Raw genomic sequence first — 15694 nt, 5'->3', positions numbered from 1 at the left:
AGCAGGCGCGGAGGTCACCGGAGGGCAACCATCTTGCGTTGCCACTGTTAGTGACAACATTTTTATTTTTTTAATATGTAAATATCCGTTATGCCAGCCCGATCACATATGGCACCGACACCAGCAGTATTCGAAAACACAATAATTCTTGTATAATTATGAACAGGCATCTGCTTGCATACCTCAATAGAGGTCAGAGGACCCAGGGTGAAGGGTGCTGAATTCAAATTTCAAAACAAACCGCAACTGTTCTGCAACATGCGAACGTTTATTTTAGGCTAATTGGTGGCTATTAGAGAAAAGGGAGAAAAACACTAACACGATGGACACGGAGGAAAAGCACAAATCTACTCCTAATTCTAGAGTTGGCTTGGTCACGCTGCCAAAGATCGAAGATTTCGTCAGTTTGAAACCAATTAGTCGCGGTGCTTTTGGCAAAGTTTATCTTGCACGAAAGAAATGCAATTCCCAGTTATATGCCATAAAGGTGAGTGGTTATTTGCTTTACTGTATCGTATCTACTGTATTTACAATTGAGTTACAAAGTTGCAATCGACCGCTTGTAGGCCTTGAATAAAGCGGACATGGTGGATAAAAACATGACTGGCCAAATGAAGGCGGAAAGAAACGCACTGGCTTTGAGCAAAAGTCCCTTCGTGGTTCACCTGTTTTATTCTCTCCAGACAGCCACCAAAATCTACTTGGTAACTCACCAATCTTGCAAGATCACAATCACCGAAATGTTTCTGTGATGTCATTGACTCTTTTTGTCATTGAAGGTGATGGAGTACCTCATTGGAGGAGATGTGAAGTCTCTCCTTAACGTCTGTGGATATTTCGACCAGGACATGGCGGTTAAATACATTTCTGAGGTTGCCCTTGCTTTGGATTACCTCCACCGCCACGGCATCATCCACAGGTACAAACCGGTTGGGATGAGGAGTTCATGGTGTAAATGCATTGTGTCACTTTTTTTTTTGGCCTTTTTAGGGACATAAAGCCAGACAACATGCTCATTTCCAACGAGGGTCACATCAAGTTAACTGATTTTGGGCTTTCCAAAGTGAAGCTTGGTAGAGGTAAGTCCAAACAGGGGCATATGGAATGTTGACTGCTTTATCATTGATTTTATTTTTTTCCCCCCAGAACTGCAACTCACAGATATCCTAAACACACCATCTGTGTCCAAACCCACAAATTACTCTCGCACGCCGGGTCAAGTCATGTCCTTGATCACCTCACTTGGTTTTGTGAGTGTGAATTCCACCCTCCACCCCCCCCACACGTGATGGTCTCGTTTGTCATTGATTTATGATTCCTTCAAGCGCAGAATACCCCGGCGGACAAAAATAAACGGCACAGCAGCACCTCGGCCATGTCCTGTGGCAAAATGATGCGGAAGAATAACTCCCTTGGCTCCCCCTCTGATACGGCAAAGGAGACCATGAGCTCACCGGCGTGCACTGCTTGGAGGAAAGGTACTGTTCTCACCGTATTGGTTTGGTCCTGATCCATAAGGGAGACCAGCATCCCACTTCATAGCTAGACAGAAAAAAAAATTAAAATGTAGTAGCTTGTTTCTAAAAGATATTCTTCACAGGGCCGCACAGCTTCATGTTTAGTCCGCACAGCTTGGCCGTCAATCTGACGCCCATGCTGATGAAAACCAGGAAGCGCTTGGAGACCATGAGTGCAGGCAGCACCACTGACATAGAGGGAGACATCAGCCCACTGTGGGAGTTCGAGGAGGTCAGATAATGTGATAATAATCCTGAAAATGCGATGATATCACCAATATTTATTTTGTGCTTTCTAGAAGGAAAATGAGCCAAACCAACAGAAGGCAAGAGGACATTTGGAATCCCCCGAGAAGCGGGAGGCGAGCGGCAAGCCAGAAACCGGCTCTCGTTCCGCGCCGTCTGCCAAGCGTCCCTTTTCCGAGGTGCAAGTAAGCCCGGAAGCTGCGGAGCCCCTCGCTAAGAAGAGCGACAAACGATGCTACCACGTCCCTGGCAAGACGTCCGCCGCTCACACTGGCCTGACCGGAACCTTCTCCGGCGTGAGGATCACAAACAGCGACGTCGTTCCTAAGCCCTCCAATTCGGTCACCGTGGCCAAGAGCCTCTTTTGCGAAACGAAAGACTCGGCTGTCGAGGACAACTTTGAAAACATGAAGTCGTTAGAAAGCAGCTTTGCGTCGCCGCAAAGCAGGTAATAATTATGCATGTTAACAAAAGTCTTAACCACACTTAGCCATTATCTCTCTCTCCCCGGCAGCGGGCTTTGCCGAAGTTTGAGTCTGGACTTTGACGGCTCGGTCCTGGAGACGTCGCTGCCCAACGACAGTCATACCCCACCGGACCTCGTCGGACCCGCCCAAAGTAGCGCCTTACATTCCCCCGAGAAAGGCGGTGAATCGTCCCTTCGACGGACTCGCTCCTTGTCCTCGTCTCCCCGCACCGCGGGGACGCCGGCGTCCCTCGACCAACCCCAGTGCTCCTTCCTGCGGCCGGTGGTGGCGTTCCGGAGCTACTGCAGCTCCATCAACCGCTCCAACGTGTCGCGGCTCAGCGTGGGCTCCACCTTGGACGCGTCCTCATCTGATATCTGCCTCACCACACCGGTTCAGAGGAAGATCAGCTCTGGAAGCTCGCTTTATCTGGTAGGCTTCTACAGAAATATTTTCGGACTAAAATGGAGTTATTTTTCGTGATTGTGCATCTCCTCCTTGTAGACTCCTCGGACCATGTCCACCTCGCAAACCCCCTTACGGACTCCCAAGAGCGTGCGACGGGGGGTTCAGCCCGTGGAGGGGGCACAGATTTTAGGGACCCCCGACTATTTGGCTCCAGAGCTGCTTTTGCAAATGCCTCACGGTAAGAGCGGATGCAGCTTTTTTTTTTTTTTTTTAAAATGGCAGCAGCATCACAGTGGGTGGCCACTGTACGTACTTTTATCGTGTCCTTTAGCTTTCACTGATCTCACAGTACTTCTTTGTGAGTTCCAGGGAGGCGTAGATGCGGTAAGGAAAATCACGTTTTGCGCACAAGCGTGCTCGCATGGCCCGCCGCTAACACACTATGTCTAATTCCGCTCTGTGATTTTTGGCTCGGCTTCAGCTGGTTGCAAATGACCGGGGCCGTTTGGATCTATTAACATGGAGCTCACGCTAATGGCTAAGATGCAAATTGATGCAATTTCTGCTCACCTGGGACTGCGTTGTTGTTCAAAGCAGAATTTTTAGCCACTGACGGAAAACACCGTCTAATGTGGAAATGGAAATTTAGTTAAGACTATGGTGACTGTCAGCTGCTTTTTCTTTGCTGTTATTTTTTTATCTACGAGTCAGCCGGGTGACATTTCAGGATGACTTATCTGAGACGACTTTTCAGATTGCATGGTGGACTGGTGGGCGCTAGGCGTGTGTTTGTTCGAGTTCCTCACCGGCGTGCCGCCCTTCAACGATGAGACGCCGCAACTAGTCTTCAAGAATATTCTCAACAGAGGTGGCTGCAATGTTTAGTTTTTAAAGCCACAAATCAAAATGTAATTTCTTTTAAAAACACTTTTTTATCAGACATCCCCTGGCCCGAGGGAGACGAAGCGCTGTCGGACGATGCCAGCGACACCATCGAAATCCTCCTAACCATGGATAAGACCAAGCGGGCGGGACTCAAAGGTCAAAAACAACTTTTGGTTGCTTACACCACTTCCAGATTTTTTTCCCCATGCTCAGATTTGATTTGAACCCCCCATCCCCACAACAGAACTGAAACTCCACCCACTGTTCGAGGGCTCCGATTGGGAGAACCTTCACAAGCAGCCCATGCCGTTTATCCCACAGCCTGACGACGAGACGGACACGTCCTACTTTGAGGCCAGGAACAACGCGCAGCACATCGACATGGCCACCTTCAGTTCCTGTTAGTCGCTATCGTCATTTTAACTGCTGTTAAGACAAAAAAAACTTATGTGCAATCACTACCTATATGATTTTTATCTCATGAAGTTCTTATGATTATCAGTTTCCCATACAGGTGTCGGTTTAGTTTTTCTGTTGCATTTGTTTGAAGATTAAAGTAAAGGTAGCACTTGCTGGAGAACGCTAATAATATATTCAACATTTCTGTAATTTTTGTTTTGTTATTGTAATTTTTAAACGCTGCTTCCAAACACAAAGCTGCTGCTTTTATGACAGAAAGAGAAATGCAAATAAAACGTGTTTGTAATATCCCTTCTGCAGCCTTTTTCAAACAAGTCACGTCGCTTTTGCATTATGAAACTTTTATTTTTGAGGCTTGGATTATGACATGCAAACACATTTCAGTAGAAACTATCACTTGATATATTTTGTTATTAAAACAAATGGCTCTTTGAAGGAATAACGTTTCTGCAAATCTGGCTAATATACTCCTTAATAGATAACACAATTAAAATATTATATTTGAACAGGTAAATTGAATGGCTGTCACAAAAAGTCAGTTTATGTTCAGAGTACAAGCAAATGAGATTTTACTGGGTTGAGTTCATGTTACTCATATTCGTTTGGTCCATTTGCTACAAGGTGTGCACCTAAAAATGTCGAGGCACTTTCTACGTGGAGACCACCATGATGAACCGAAATGCCGCACGGTTGTTTAGCTGCTAAACACAATAAATAACACGTAAGGTTGCAACATTTTCAAAGTTGGAAAACTTCCTATGGGAATTTTTAGGGACATTTTGAATAGGACCTTTGTCGTATGTTCTGAAGGGGAGGGGTCAAATTAATTTGATTTAATTAATTACATAAATGTGGAATATTTCCCAAACTCCCATGGAAATTTACCAAAAATGTTTTTGTTTTTTTGCAACCCTAACAATGCAGAATTACAAAGAATGTCACACAGTACAGTAATTCTCAATCTTTCTTCTAAACTACCAAATGGTTACATCTTTTGTTTTAGCAGCATTGCTCCGGGCAACTAAAGTGAAAGATTAAAAATCACATCAAGCTAAAAGAAAAGAATCTGGCCCGCTTTGTGCAAAGTAAGCCCTAGTTGCTATGGGAACCGTCTTAACAACATTATCATCATTATCATCACATTCTTTAGTATGCACGTTTACTCACAAGACTCTTTTCTCCTTCTTTAGTGCAAAAGCAAACGTAGAAAGCGGTTTAGCCAACCTGCCAAAAGGTCACCGGCGAGGATTCTTCTTGGTGGTCGTTTCCTCATTTCTTTCAGTTCAATCGTCTACAGGGGGGAAAAAGACAAAAAGAAGATAAATATGACAGACTTTTGAGTGAAGTAACAGGTTTAGTCCAATCTGATGATGAAGGTGCAAAGTACCTTCTCCTCCTTTGCATGTAAAGGCCAATGATCCAGTGCACCACGAAGGGCCACGCGACGGCAAAAGCCAGAGAGCTGGGAGAAATGTCAAGAGGCCACCACGCTGGTCTCTACAACATCCGACAAATAGGGGGGACAAAATAGTCAGTGCTAGCAAAAAATAAATAAGAATCAATTAAATAAAAAAAAATAAAAGTACCCGGCTGTTCTTATTGACTGTTGTGGACGGGTGACAAGGAGACAGGACTGCTGAGCGGGCCTGCGAAGATTTTTTTATTTAATATTATTTTGGATGAGTGGAAAATATATTAAGAGTCCCGTCAGCTGACCTGTGTGGCGCTGAGGGCCTCCAGCGTGTGGAGCCTCTCCAGGACGCTTCGCATGTCCTCCTGCAATTGGGCCAACGCCGCCACAATCTGCTCATTGAGGCTACCCGCGGGTGTGTGGCCACGACGCTCGCCGCCACCGCCGCCGCCGTTCTCGTCCCCGCCGCTTTCGTGGGTGGGCTTCAGCGCCCTGAGCCCGTGGCTTTGAGACCTGGAGCCTAAAAAACCCAAAATGACTTTTTTTTTTTAAGCTAATAGTTCCTGTTCAGGAACTTACCAACAAGCTCTCATAATATCTTTTACCTCTGCCGCCGCCGATGACAGAGCCCGCCATTTCCACGTTGAGTCTGGACCTCTGCGTCATGCTCCCGCCGGCCTCTCCATCCTCGCCACCGCACCTGATGCCCTGCGGTGCCCCCTGTGGGTCCTGGCTGTCCACAGGCTCCTCCTCCTCCAGGTCTTTCAGGGAGCAATTCTGCTCAGAGCTCTTTATCAATAAGCCAGAATAATTATGTGCTTTGTCACGTCATAGTTGTACATGTAGCATTTGAGCAATGAGTTCTTGCCTCATCCTGTCCAAACTGGTCCACCGAGTCACAATAGACTTCACTGTCCGAGTCACTGGCAAGCTGAGCGGGCCCTGTCACATCTTTGATGGCGTCTGGGAGGGGTGGGAAAGGTCAACACAGAAAGGTCATCATTTCATTAAAAGGCTGAAATGCCACACAGAAAAACGCACCGGCATGGTGGCCGTTGAGCAGAGGTTGAACATCTGGTACATCCGGAGTCGCGAGCGAGCGGTCGCCATTTGTCAGATGCGCCATGCCGTTGGCCATCTTGCCAGTTTCTGTTTTGTGCGCTCTCGGCGACAATTTCCTCTTTGGCTGCGAGCCTGCGAACGAACCTGGTCAACGAAACAATTTCTCAGGTAGCCTCAATCGGATTACCTTTTTCGACCTCGTCGTCATCTTCCTGAGAGTCTTCGTCGGATGTTTCTTTATTTTCCTCGAGCACGGGCTTGGCGGGCCGAGTCTCCAGCGTTCCGTTCAATTCCATGGTCCTGATGATGCTCTTGGCCATGCTCTTTGACGACATGGTGCTCAGAGTCGAGCCGAAGCCTGCCGGTCGCACGACATGCCTTAAATGCTGGCGAAACAATTTCTGGCACCTAATGACGCCACAACACTTTTCCTGTTGGCCATTATTTCCCAAAATTGCAGGCTTGATAAGAATTCTACAGTGGAACCTCTGAAGTTTACGAGAAAAAAAAAAGGAATAGCGCTATTCAGCCCATGACATTGCTCTCAAAAATGCTTTTTCTTTGGCTCTCAGAGGTTCCTCTGTGTGTGCGTGAAGCAACAAGAGCACAAAAAGAACCCAAGCTAGGAAGTCTTCGCCACTACCTAGCGCTGGTGGCTAACTGGCGCTAACAGCTGTTCGATTCAAAACACAGTCACGTGTACTTGCCTTCCAGCTGCCTAGCAAACTGTGTCAAACGGGCTGAGAGTGCATGCAACAGGAGACAGATTGCAAAATATCAACAATTACATCGAAAGATTGCAATGCAGTGAACTCACATGACATCATTCATGTTGGCATTAAGATAGGTGACTGACTAATAAAATGCTTGAAGCAAGCACGCCTCGCCTCTAGTATGTGTTGGGTGTGGAAGTTATGCACAACCTGTGCTGAGGTCTGATATTTGTGTGATCTTTTTCTTCTCGTCTACCACTTCGTAGAAAGGTGCCAAGGTCTGCAGGAGTTCCTCCACCTCGCCTGTCAGGGGCATACCATCCAAAATCTACACGCAAAAATCCATAGTTGAGTTCAACTCGTCAGAAAATGACACCTTCGAGAAGAAAACGTACCCGCTTCATTTCGTCAACGTAGGCTGCCATGGCTTCCTCTTTGGTCATTTCACCCAGAGAGTTCCACGCATACCTTGATTTAGTCAAAGCGCACACAATCAAAGTATGAATTACATCATTTTTGCAGAAGCGTTCACATGGAGTGGCTTTGTTTATTTTTCATTTTAGGTCAGCCATGGCCACCAGCAGTCCCAAAATAATTCTTACAATTTCCTGACAGTCTCATGCAACTTCCTCCAAAATGTCATGGGAATGTCCGAGTAAGAGCCCGTATGGCATTTTAAACTCATTTTGAAGCTCTTTGTGTGTATTCCCTAAGATAGGCCTGTGGCCAGAGAGGCTTCAAGTCCACAGGTCGGCAAATCCAGTGAATGAACAACACGTGTTGTCTGAGGGCAGAGAGCGACGTGTTGTACAATGTGTACACCGATTGTTGTTGTCCTACCATTTAGCCTTGCCGACGGCGTCCCAGAATCCAGGCCGGGCGATGTTGCATTTGCCCACGGTGGCTTGCTTGTAGTAACTGTAGAACTTGAGCATCATGTCATTGGAAGGCTGAAAAGAACCTGAAAAAAAAATCGTTGTAGATTGTCAATGTGGTTTGCAACGGCGTTGTTGCCAAAGGCTTGCTTTGCAAAGTGGATTAGGCCTTTTTAAATCCAGTGCAATGCAAAGCTATGGCGTCAACGACTTGATCAAACAGTCGACTGGTTAGACTGGCCCGAACGACCTCCTCCAGTTCTGTTGTTGTTTGACTCACCATCCGGAGGCAAACTCTTGATGACTTTGACAGCGGCGTCGAACCTCAGCTGGGTCAAATGCCTTTGCTCGTCTGTAACTGGCGACTGGGCCACTTCCATCGTGACAAGCGCCTTGTAATCCAAAAACATACAATGTTGGCTTTAGGTCGTCATGTTTTGCTCTAAACAATCAAAGCCCCTCTCAACACTAAGGCAAATATTGCGTTATTCCTGTGAGGAAACAACGCACGACGAACCTCCTTGGACAAACCGTTAGAAACACCGCTCCTGAATACAATGCGTATATTCCAGAACATTAAATAAAGATACGAGGAACCAATGTCGTTTACCGTTAAAACTGTGACAGATTATCTGTACGTCAGAAGGGTAGCAGCCCTAAGACTTCGACCAGACGCCATGAAGAATACAGTGTCAAACAGGTACAGGTGCACATTGGGAAATGTAGTTGTTACAGTTTGCTTACGAGAAGCAATCTCGTCAGATGATGAATGTCGTCGGGAACTCTCGTGTGCAATTCAGGAAATGTCTCCAGAAAAAAAACTATAATATAAGTAACTGCTCACAAAGGCAAACGTTCAGGGATTTTTGAGGGGGTCGTTTTGGGCTTAGCAACCACTCTAGGGTAAAGACTACAATTCCCAGGTTGCTCCTGATAGTGGGAGCAACCGAACCATCGCGATAGACACATATCTCGCGAGAGGAATCTCGCCCGGTGGAAAAGTGGGTCAATTTACAACTAAAGTGTAAACAAATTCTCCTGTGTGTCTAAATCGTTCGAATGGTGATTATTGAGCATTCTAAAGTCAAATTAATGGAATAATTATTTTAATAGTCCCCCCCCCGTTAGAGTCCCTGGGAAGTGAGCGTTTCTGACAGTGAGGTCACCAAGCAGGAAGAAGCAAAAAAAGCGCTTCCGTACTTTCGCCGACGCTGCCGAAACTACAAACGCCAACTTCAACAAAAGTTAGCAAGAATTAATTTGAAACATTATGGCAGGAAAATTTCACGAATCATCTTCGGGTGAGTTGGCGACACATCTCCATTTTGACACCCTCGCCAGCTTAAAAACTTTTGCTAAGTAATAAGGCGAACATTATGAGCCTTCCGACGAAACGCCGCGACAGTGGACACTGACGGATATCAAAGTTTCGTTGACATATCTTGAATGACCTAATTTTGGCTTCTTTTACAGTTATTACTATTAATAATTTGGTTATTACCACAACAGGGATAGTAGCTGTCATTTCCGTGTGTCATTCCCTGACCGCCAAAAACACAACAAAGGCAACTCGAATAGATCAAGTTTCGGGCTCCCCCCATGTACAGGTCAAAAGTCATGCGTTCGTTTCCTTTTTTGTCTTCATGTTTTATATACATCATATTATAATATTTTATAGCATAGTGAGCGGTGGCATGAAATGCTCACTTTTACGTCATTGAAATCATTTGGCCTACTAAATAGTTCGAATTCCAGTTTGAGAACTTTCGAGAGCCCTAATTTCAAATTGATATTGAATTTCATGACAATCGTGGTTATGTTGATATGATGATACGTTCACATACACCTCAACTTCTAGAAAAGTCATCAATGTTATCATGTTTCAGTGGCGTCGACGGGGTCCGGGGAGAGTAACGGCCCCGAGCAGACACTGTCCCCGATGCGCCTGGTAGTCCTCGGCTGGCGCTGGCCCGGCAAGAGCTTGACGGCCAACACCATCCTGGGCCGCGAGGAGTTCCGGCTGGAGCGCGCCGCGGAGTTTAGCGTTACGCGGCACACGGAAGTGGCGGGGCGCCCAGTGACCGTGGTGGACACACCCGGTTGGTACTCGTCACAGGACACGCCGCTCTCCTACAAGAAAGAGATTACCCACGGCGCCACCTTGTGCCCACCGGGTCCGCATGCCTTCCTGCTGGTCATCCCCGTGGGCATGTTCACAGAGGTGGACCGCGCCCGCATCGAGGAGCACGTGGGTTTGTTCGGGGAGCGGGTGTGGCGGCACGTCTTGGTGGTGTTCACCTGGGCAGACGTGCTGCGGAACATTTCGCTTGAGCGTTACATCCGCCGCGAGGGCGCCGAGCTGCAACGCGTGCTGGAGAAATGCCGGCGGCGCTACGTACTGGTCAACAACTGCGTTTTCCAGGAGCGGAAGCAAGTGGCTCACTTAATGGAGTGCGTGGACCGGATAGTGGCTGAGGAAGGGGGCCACTACCAGCTCGAGGAGGACTCCCGGGCGCTAGATGAGAACCGGAACCCGACCGGGGACGCCGTGCTGCAGCCCAAAGCGGATGACATCGGGACTTTAGCCGAAAAGGCCGGCAAGCTTTCCACCAAGTGATGCGCCCGCCTCGCTTTAGGTACGCCTGCACCATCGCCGACGTCCCAGCTGCCAGTGAACCGGATACGATTATAAAATTGGGGAATTGTCTTGCTAAAAAAGATAAACTTTAAAAAAAAAAAATTATGATATATTTTCTCTTGAAAATGTATTGGAATACAAAAAAAACTGACTCGCTGTGGCGACTCCTGATAGCACAAGTGGAAAGCTTCGTTAACACTACAACTTTATTCCCGAAATCCTTTTTTCTAGAACGAAAAAAAAAACAATACTTCCTGAAAAAAATCTAATCAGTTTCAACAAACAACGTGGTCCTTAAAAAAAACCATGCAATTCTCATCATTTGAAACGTTTTACATTGTAAATAAAGTTTAAAAATACTAATAATATCTTTAATGGGGAAAAAAATGGACCAAAAATCATTCAAACTTTTTCTGAGGTCAAAACTTTCAAAAGAGTGATGTAACCTACATCCCCCAGTAGGTGGCGAGACAACTCATGCTTTGCAACTGGACGTGTGAGATTGTGCAGGTGTACCTTATGAAGTGTCCTAAATGGTCAGTGAGTGCCTTTGAGGCTTTTGCATCCATTGCGAAAGACGCGTAGCACAAAAACAAATCGTGCAGAACGACTTCATGTTTGCATTGAATGTGTTGTTACTGTTGTTGGTTTTTCTTAACTGACTCGAGATTGCACTGGCTGACAGCCGGAGGTCATCTCTGGCCTCAAGTTTGGCGTCACTTTATTTATTGATATATTCACCATATTTACTGCACAACAATCAAAATAGTAAGAATATTTGAGGTCAAAATAAACTGTTACGATTAGCCAGTGGGATTACTAAATAAAAATTATTTTCGTATGGTCGTGGTTGGTGATAGATTATTTTTCAGGTATTGACTCCATTGACAGAAATCTAGACAATCAAATCCTCGATGTGTAATGCTGTCCATGCTTTCTGCTGTTTTGTTGTGTTCAGTGTCCATTTTAGTGACCAAATTGTCATTTTTCTGCACTTATAAAAGCACTCTGAGCCCTGAACGACATCTCGCTCTCTCCATTTAATCCGGTACAGCACGTTGGATATCGGAATGGCAACGTTTTTTTCTTTTTTTTTCTTCCTTCCTTCTCCAACCTTCCGCATACATTCCTAACCGCTTTTATGGAGGCCCGGTGACCATTTTGTGTTCAACCTGTTGTCAAGCAAGTTATCCATCAAAAGCAAAAGCCACCAAAAGCGTGTGTCAACAGAAACCGGTCGCCACAATAGAAACTCGAAAAAAAAATAAAGGCCCATCCACACAGCTGTAACCACTGTCATATCACATTGTGTTATTGTATGACAATGTTTGCTAACAATCTTTTTCTTCTTTTTTTTTTTAAACCGGCTCTTATCAGGTGACATTCCTCGCGGCGTAACTTAACAACCGCACGACGGAGGCGTTTTGGTGCACGCTCAAGGTCCTACTCGTGTATTTCGGTGGCACATCCGCCCGCTAATTGCGTGGTGGCGACAGATGCCAAGTCAAACATCTCGGGACGTGGTCAACATGGCGGACAAAAGACACGATTCATAACGCGCTGATGCAGAGTTGCTCATTAGGCGGAACAATGATGCCGGGGAGGGGCCGAGTTAGGGGAAGACTTGGCCGAGTCGTGGCAATTAGCACGCTTCGTATGAGGTCACCTGTTAGCTTAATTCCAAGTGGCCAAAAATTGTCATGAAATATTTTGAATGACATCGATAATTGTTTTTATAGTCAATTTGAAGCCCCGCTTTGTGAAACCAAATCGTAAACCCCGAACCCGACTTTCCATAGAACCGAAAACCAATCCTAAACCCGAGACTGATGACTTTGAGCTCATTTCCAGCGAGACGGATGGTTTTGTCAAACAAACGACTTGAAGTCATGGCAACTGGGCGTCGCCACGGCGACCACCGCGGTTTGCATTCCCCATATAGATGTCACCCGGGACAGAAAACCCCAGAAGGGTATTTGTCCATAGGCAATGATGGAGGACCCTCTCTCAGGTACGTACATGCACGTTTAAGAAAGGCGTGTCGGACAACACTGACTGCGTGTTTACATACGACGACGGCCGACCCCGACGAAAGAAAGACCGAATGAAAGATAACCTCAGTTATTTGTGAGTTCATGCAGACGTCTTACCCTGTGATGATGATGGTGGTGGAGATGAAGGTTATTATTGTCGCTTGACCTCCTGGGAGCATCACGCAGAAGTCATTACGAACGTCCATCCGCCCAGTAAGAGGCTACATTTGAGCACGTGGTCAGTAATATAATGTTTGTTGACCTCACCTGCTTTATGGACCGGAACTATCACGGAGACACACTGTCTGGGCGTACACGTGTTTAAATAAACACAGAAGGGCATGAAAGGTTCTTCCTCTTCTAAATAGAAACCAAGCAGAGATAAAAAAAAAAAAAAAAGAGAATCTAATTTGTGTGTGAGGGGAAAACAAGAAGGATAGTTCAGGGGTCGGGCTTGACAACACTTGGCACCGTCGTCCTCGTGGAGAACATCCAAGTGCTCACATTCCTCCCTTTCTTGTCAGGGACTTCTGGGGTGGCCCGGGGCGTGATGCAAGGAAGCAGAGGAGGGGGGGGGAGTGGCAGAAAACCAAACCTCTCTCTCTGAGTCCATTCAGACTCAAGAGAGGTGCACCGTGAGACACGTGGGACACATGGGGTTACCATTATTGGAAGTTGTCCCCAATTGACATCAAAATGGAGGTTGCTTACTTTTTGCTGCTTTTGGCCTTAATGGGAGAACGCCGGTTGGTCTGGGGAGGTTGTTTGGGGAAATGCTGCAGCGGCCGAGACCAGAGCTGCACCTCCAAGGACTGGAGGATGGATCGGGTCTACGGGACGTGCTACTGCGACCGCGGCTGCGTCGCAACGCGGGACTGCTGCTCCGATTATTTTGCCCACTGCCCAGGTGAGTGCCGACAGGTGCTTTTGGCACAGTAACAAGATGATAAGATCCACTCGTGCTTATCTACTGTGGAAATATCTCACAGAGGTGGAACTGTTTGCCCAGCCGGGGAGAGCGACAAGTATTTGAAGAATGCGACTAAGTCGATCAGTTTAAGAAATTACAGTGTGGCTTGCACTGTATGTAGAAAGCTTTTTTTCCTCTTTAATGTTTTTACATTTTTATTTTAAATGGATTTTTTTGCTGCTTTGTTTTTTTTACATCTCTATAAACTATAGGTGTCAAACTCAAGGCCCGGGGGGCTAGATAAGGTCTGCCAAATCATTTGATGTGGCCCGCGAAAACAAATTGTGCATCATGTGTCAATGCTAACATTACAAATTGTCTTCACTTTGAAAAATTTGAAAAATTGCTAGGAATAGTTTTTACTAGCCTCTGATTTCAAAAGTAGTTATTAATCAGTTTGTTGTGTAGCCTACTGTATAAGGCGTTGACACTCATAATGGCCCTCTGAAGGAAACTGAGTACAATGCGGCCCGCGACAGACAACAATGAGTTTGACACCCCCGCTATAAACAATGTCAGTCGGAACAAATCGTCTCTTGTTGGTTTACTGAGAGCTTAGCCGATTACGCCAATGTCCCCAACTCCAGCTCAGGAGTGTTCAATGAAAGCTTGGAGCTTCTGGAGCGGCTGCGCCGAGCCATGCCGACCCTCCTGGCGCGCGCGGGTGCGACACATAGCCGAGCGACCCGCTAACGGCGGCGAGCCCTGTCCGGCCTTGGAGGAGCGGGCCGGCTGCATGGACTACAGAGACCGCCGGGGAACCCCGTGTGGACTCCACAAAGGTGAGCTCAAGTTGTGTTTAAATGGCTTTGGATGCAGTCGAAATGATCGAGACCTTTGTTTTCAGGGCCTGCATTTATCACCAGCTTGGAGTTCGGCAAGGCGAGGCCCAAGACGGGCAGCTACGGGAGCCCTTTAGAAACAGGGTGAGGGACTTTATAGAAATGTAGCAGTCTCATCTTTACTCAGACCCTAATTCCCTCAGGTTCTGTGTGGAATTCTCTTTGGAGTCACGTTCCCCTCATTGCACATCCGAGAACCGTCCGCACACACATTGGATGCGCTACTTTACCGAAGGTTTCACGGTGTGCGTGGCGTGCCAACCGCCCGCCATGCGCAACCACAGCCGAGGTTGCCAAGGAGACGGCCAAGACATGGATAGGTTAGTGTCCATGTCATAATGGGTTGACCTACCGTGCAATAAATCACATGACACATTTGTTTGGGCTACAGGGATGCTGTGCTACAGTGGCAGGCGGTGGGCAACGCTCGGTGTAGCGGCACCTGGAGGAGAATCCGTAAAACGCAGCAGTGCACTTGTCCACCGCAGCACAGCTTTGTCTTCATCTGACTGAACTTGTCTAAAAAGTCCCTCAAAAAGACTCAGTGAATATAAAACATGGCGATAAATGGCCTCCCTGAAGGACTTCAGAAAATATCTGCCAAAAGGCACAATCTGTAAAATAATATACTTTTTTGGGGAGGGGGATTACACCAATTTATTGTGTGCATTTTATTTTTTTTCTCGACCTTTATATATTTATTTATTCCAATCACGTTTTCACAGTTTTAGATCCTTAAACTGGAAACAAAGGAAAGTTTGCACTAAAAAAAAAAAAATCTCACATGTATGTATATATTTGCCAGATGACGTTAGCTAAGCTGATGATTTACAGTGCAAAAACAATTTTGATGAGAACAAAAAATGGCACACAAAGTGCATACTGTATTCTAACTCTGCCCTCTAGTGGCACAAAATCTTAGTGCATGTTAGTCCACATCATCTCTAAAACCCTCCGGCGGTCGTTTAGCATCAAACTCATAATCCTGCCAATTGCTTTTTTCATAACCCTAACCCCGCACCAGTCTATTGACGTCATAAATAAATATATTAAGAAAAGAGGACCACCATATGGAGGTTCATTCAATGTTAGTCTAACTCACCTGATCTTTTCCTCTCCCAACTGACAAAATGTCGACATCTGTAAAACAGGAAGACAATGATTTAATTTGTCATTCAATGATAATAAAAACACGTATACAAAAATA

At 46.3% G+C, this 15694-nt stretch overlaps 4 protein-coding genes across 6 annotated transcripts; 3 read left to right on the top strand and 1 right to left on the bottom strand.

Moving 5' to 3' along the window:
* Positions 1 to 148: 148 nt before the first annotated feature.
* Positions 149 to 4231, top strand: mastl (microtubule associated serine/threonine kinase-like). Its single transcript, XM_085939091.1, has 13 exons — positions 149 to 487; positions 567 to 704; positions 780 to 919; positions 991 to 1079; positions 1147 to 1250; positions 1331 to 1478; positions 1601 to 1749; positions 1817 to 2211; positions 2278 to 2662; positions 2735 to 2876; positions 3393 to 3506; positions 3578 to 3679; positions 3768 to 4231. Exons 1-13 carry the CDS (start codon positions 323 to 325, stop codon positions 3926 to 3928), a joined length of 2232 nt encoding a protein of 743 aa, XP_085795217.1. The 5' UTR covers positions 149 to 322; the 3' UTR covers positions 3929 to 4231.
* Positions 4232 to 4836: 605 nt separating this feature from the next.
* acbd5a (acyl-CoA binding domain containing 5a) lies at positions 4837 to 8741 on the bottom strand. Of its 2 annotated transcripts, none has more exons than XM_085939092.1 (13): positions 8615 to 8741; positions 8285 to 8396; positions 7970 to 8090; positions 7525 to 7597; positions 7340 to 7457; positions 6604 to 6774; positions 6396 to 6548; positions 6223 to 6317; positions 5960 to 6143; positions 5660 to 5892; positions 5530 to 5589; positions 5331 to 5440; positions 4837 to 5234 (listed from the first exon to the last, which is right to left on the bottom strand). In XM_085939092.1, exons 2-13 carry the CDS (start codon positions 8382 to 8384, stop codon positions 5222 to 5224), a joined length of 1431 nt encoding a protein of 476 aa, XP_085795218.1. In that variant the 5' UTR covers positions 8385 to 8396; positions 8615 to 8741; the 3' UTR covers positions 4837 to 5221. The 2 variants fall into 2 exon arrangements, with proteins under 2 accessions (XP_085795218.1, XP_085795219.1); XM_085939093.1 differs by having other exon boundaries at positions 5660 to 5874.
* Positions 8531 to 11915, top strand: gimap4 (GTPase IMAP family member 4). Of its 2 annotated transcripts, none has more exons than XM_085939095.1 (2): positions 8531 to 8704; positions 9891 to 11915. In XM_085939095.1, the coding sequence occupies exon 2, from the start codon at positions 9944 to 9946 to the stop codon at positions 10619 to 10621; it is 678 nt and encodes a 225-aa protein (XP_085795221.1). In that variant the 5' UTR covers positions 8531 to 8704; positions 9891 to 9943; the 3' UTR covers positions 10622 to 11915. The 2 variants fall into 2 exon arrangements, with proteins under 2 accessions (XP_085795221.1, XP_085795220.1); XM_085939094.1 differs by lacking the exon at positions 8531 to 8704 and adding an exon at positions 8986 to 9305.
* A 707-nt stretch (positions 11916 to 12622) lies between these two features.
* On the top strand, positions 12623 to 15676 carry sbspon (somatomedin B and thrombospondin type 1 domain containing). Its single transcript, XM_085938585.1, has 5 exons — positions 12623 to 13582; positions 14233 to 14427; positions 14493 to 14571; positions 14631 to 14807; positions 14879 to 15676. Exons 1-5 carry the CDS (start codon positions 13372 to 13374, stop codon positions 14994 to 14996), a joined length of 780 nt encoding a protein of 259 aa, XP_085794711.1. The 5' UTR covers positions 12623 to 13371; the 3' UTR covers positions 14997 to 15676.
* The last annotated feature ends 18 nt before the right edge of the window (positions 15677 to 15694 follow it).

This window comes from Syngnathus leptorhynchus, chromosome 19 (genome assembly GCF_054491065.1).
Source record: "Syngnathus leptorhynchus isolate UIUO chromosome 19, UIUO_Slep, whole genome shotgun sequence".
In the NCBI taxonomy this organism is placed as follows: domain Eukaryota; kingdom Metazoa; phylum Chordata; class Actinopteri; order Syngnathiformes; family Syngnathidae; genus Syngnathus; species Syngnathus leptorhynchus.
Note: the sequence above shows the minus strand (reverse complement) of the source record. Positions and strands in the feature narration are given on the sequence as shown.

Coding starts and splice junctions, on each gene's coding strand:
- acbd5a (XM_085939092.1), bottom strand. CDS start 8,384: ATGGAAGTGGCCCAGTCGCCAGTTACAGACGAGCAAAGGCATTTGACC. Junction 6,318..6,395: donor GCTCAACGGCCACCATGCCG/GTGCGTTTTTCT, acceptor CACCCCTCCCAG/ACGCCATCAAAGATGTGACA. Junction 6,144..6,222: donor ACCAGTTTGGACAGGATGAG/GCAAGAACTCAT, acceptor TTATTGATAAAG/AGCTCTGAGCAGAATTGCTC.
- sbspon (XM_085938585.1), top strand. CDS start 13,372: ATGGAGGTTGCTTACTTTTTGCTGCTTTTGGCCTTAATGGGAGAACGC. Junction 13,583..14,232: donor TTATTTTGCCCACTGCCCAG/GTGAGTGCCGAC, acceptor CCCCAACTCCAG/CTCAGGAGTGTTCAATGAAA. Junction 14,808..14,878: donor GACGGCCAAGACATGGATAG/GTTAGTGTCCAT, acceptor TTTGGGCTACAG/GGATGCTGTGCTACAGTGGC.
- mastl (XM_085939091.1), top strand. CDS start 323: ATGGACACGGAGGAAAAGCACAAATCTACTCCTAATTCTAGAGTTGGC. Junction 2,663..2,734: donor CTGGAAGCTCGCTTTATCTG/GTAGGCTTCTAC, acceptor TCCTCCTTGTAG/ACTCCTCGGACCATGTCCAC. Junction 3,507..3,577: donor CAAGAATATTCTCAACAGAG/GTGGCTGCAATG, acceptor CTTTTTTATCAG/ACATCCCCTGGCCCGAGGGA.
- gimap4 (XM_085939094.1), top strand. CDS start 9,275: ATGGCAGGAAAATTTCACGAATCATCTTCGG. Junction 9,306..9,890: donor ATTTCACGAATCATCTTCGG/GTGAGTTGGCGA, acceptor ATCATGTTTCAG/TGGCGTCGACGGGGTCCGGG.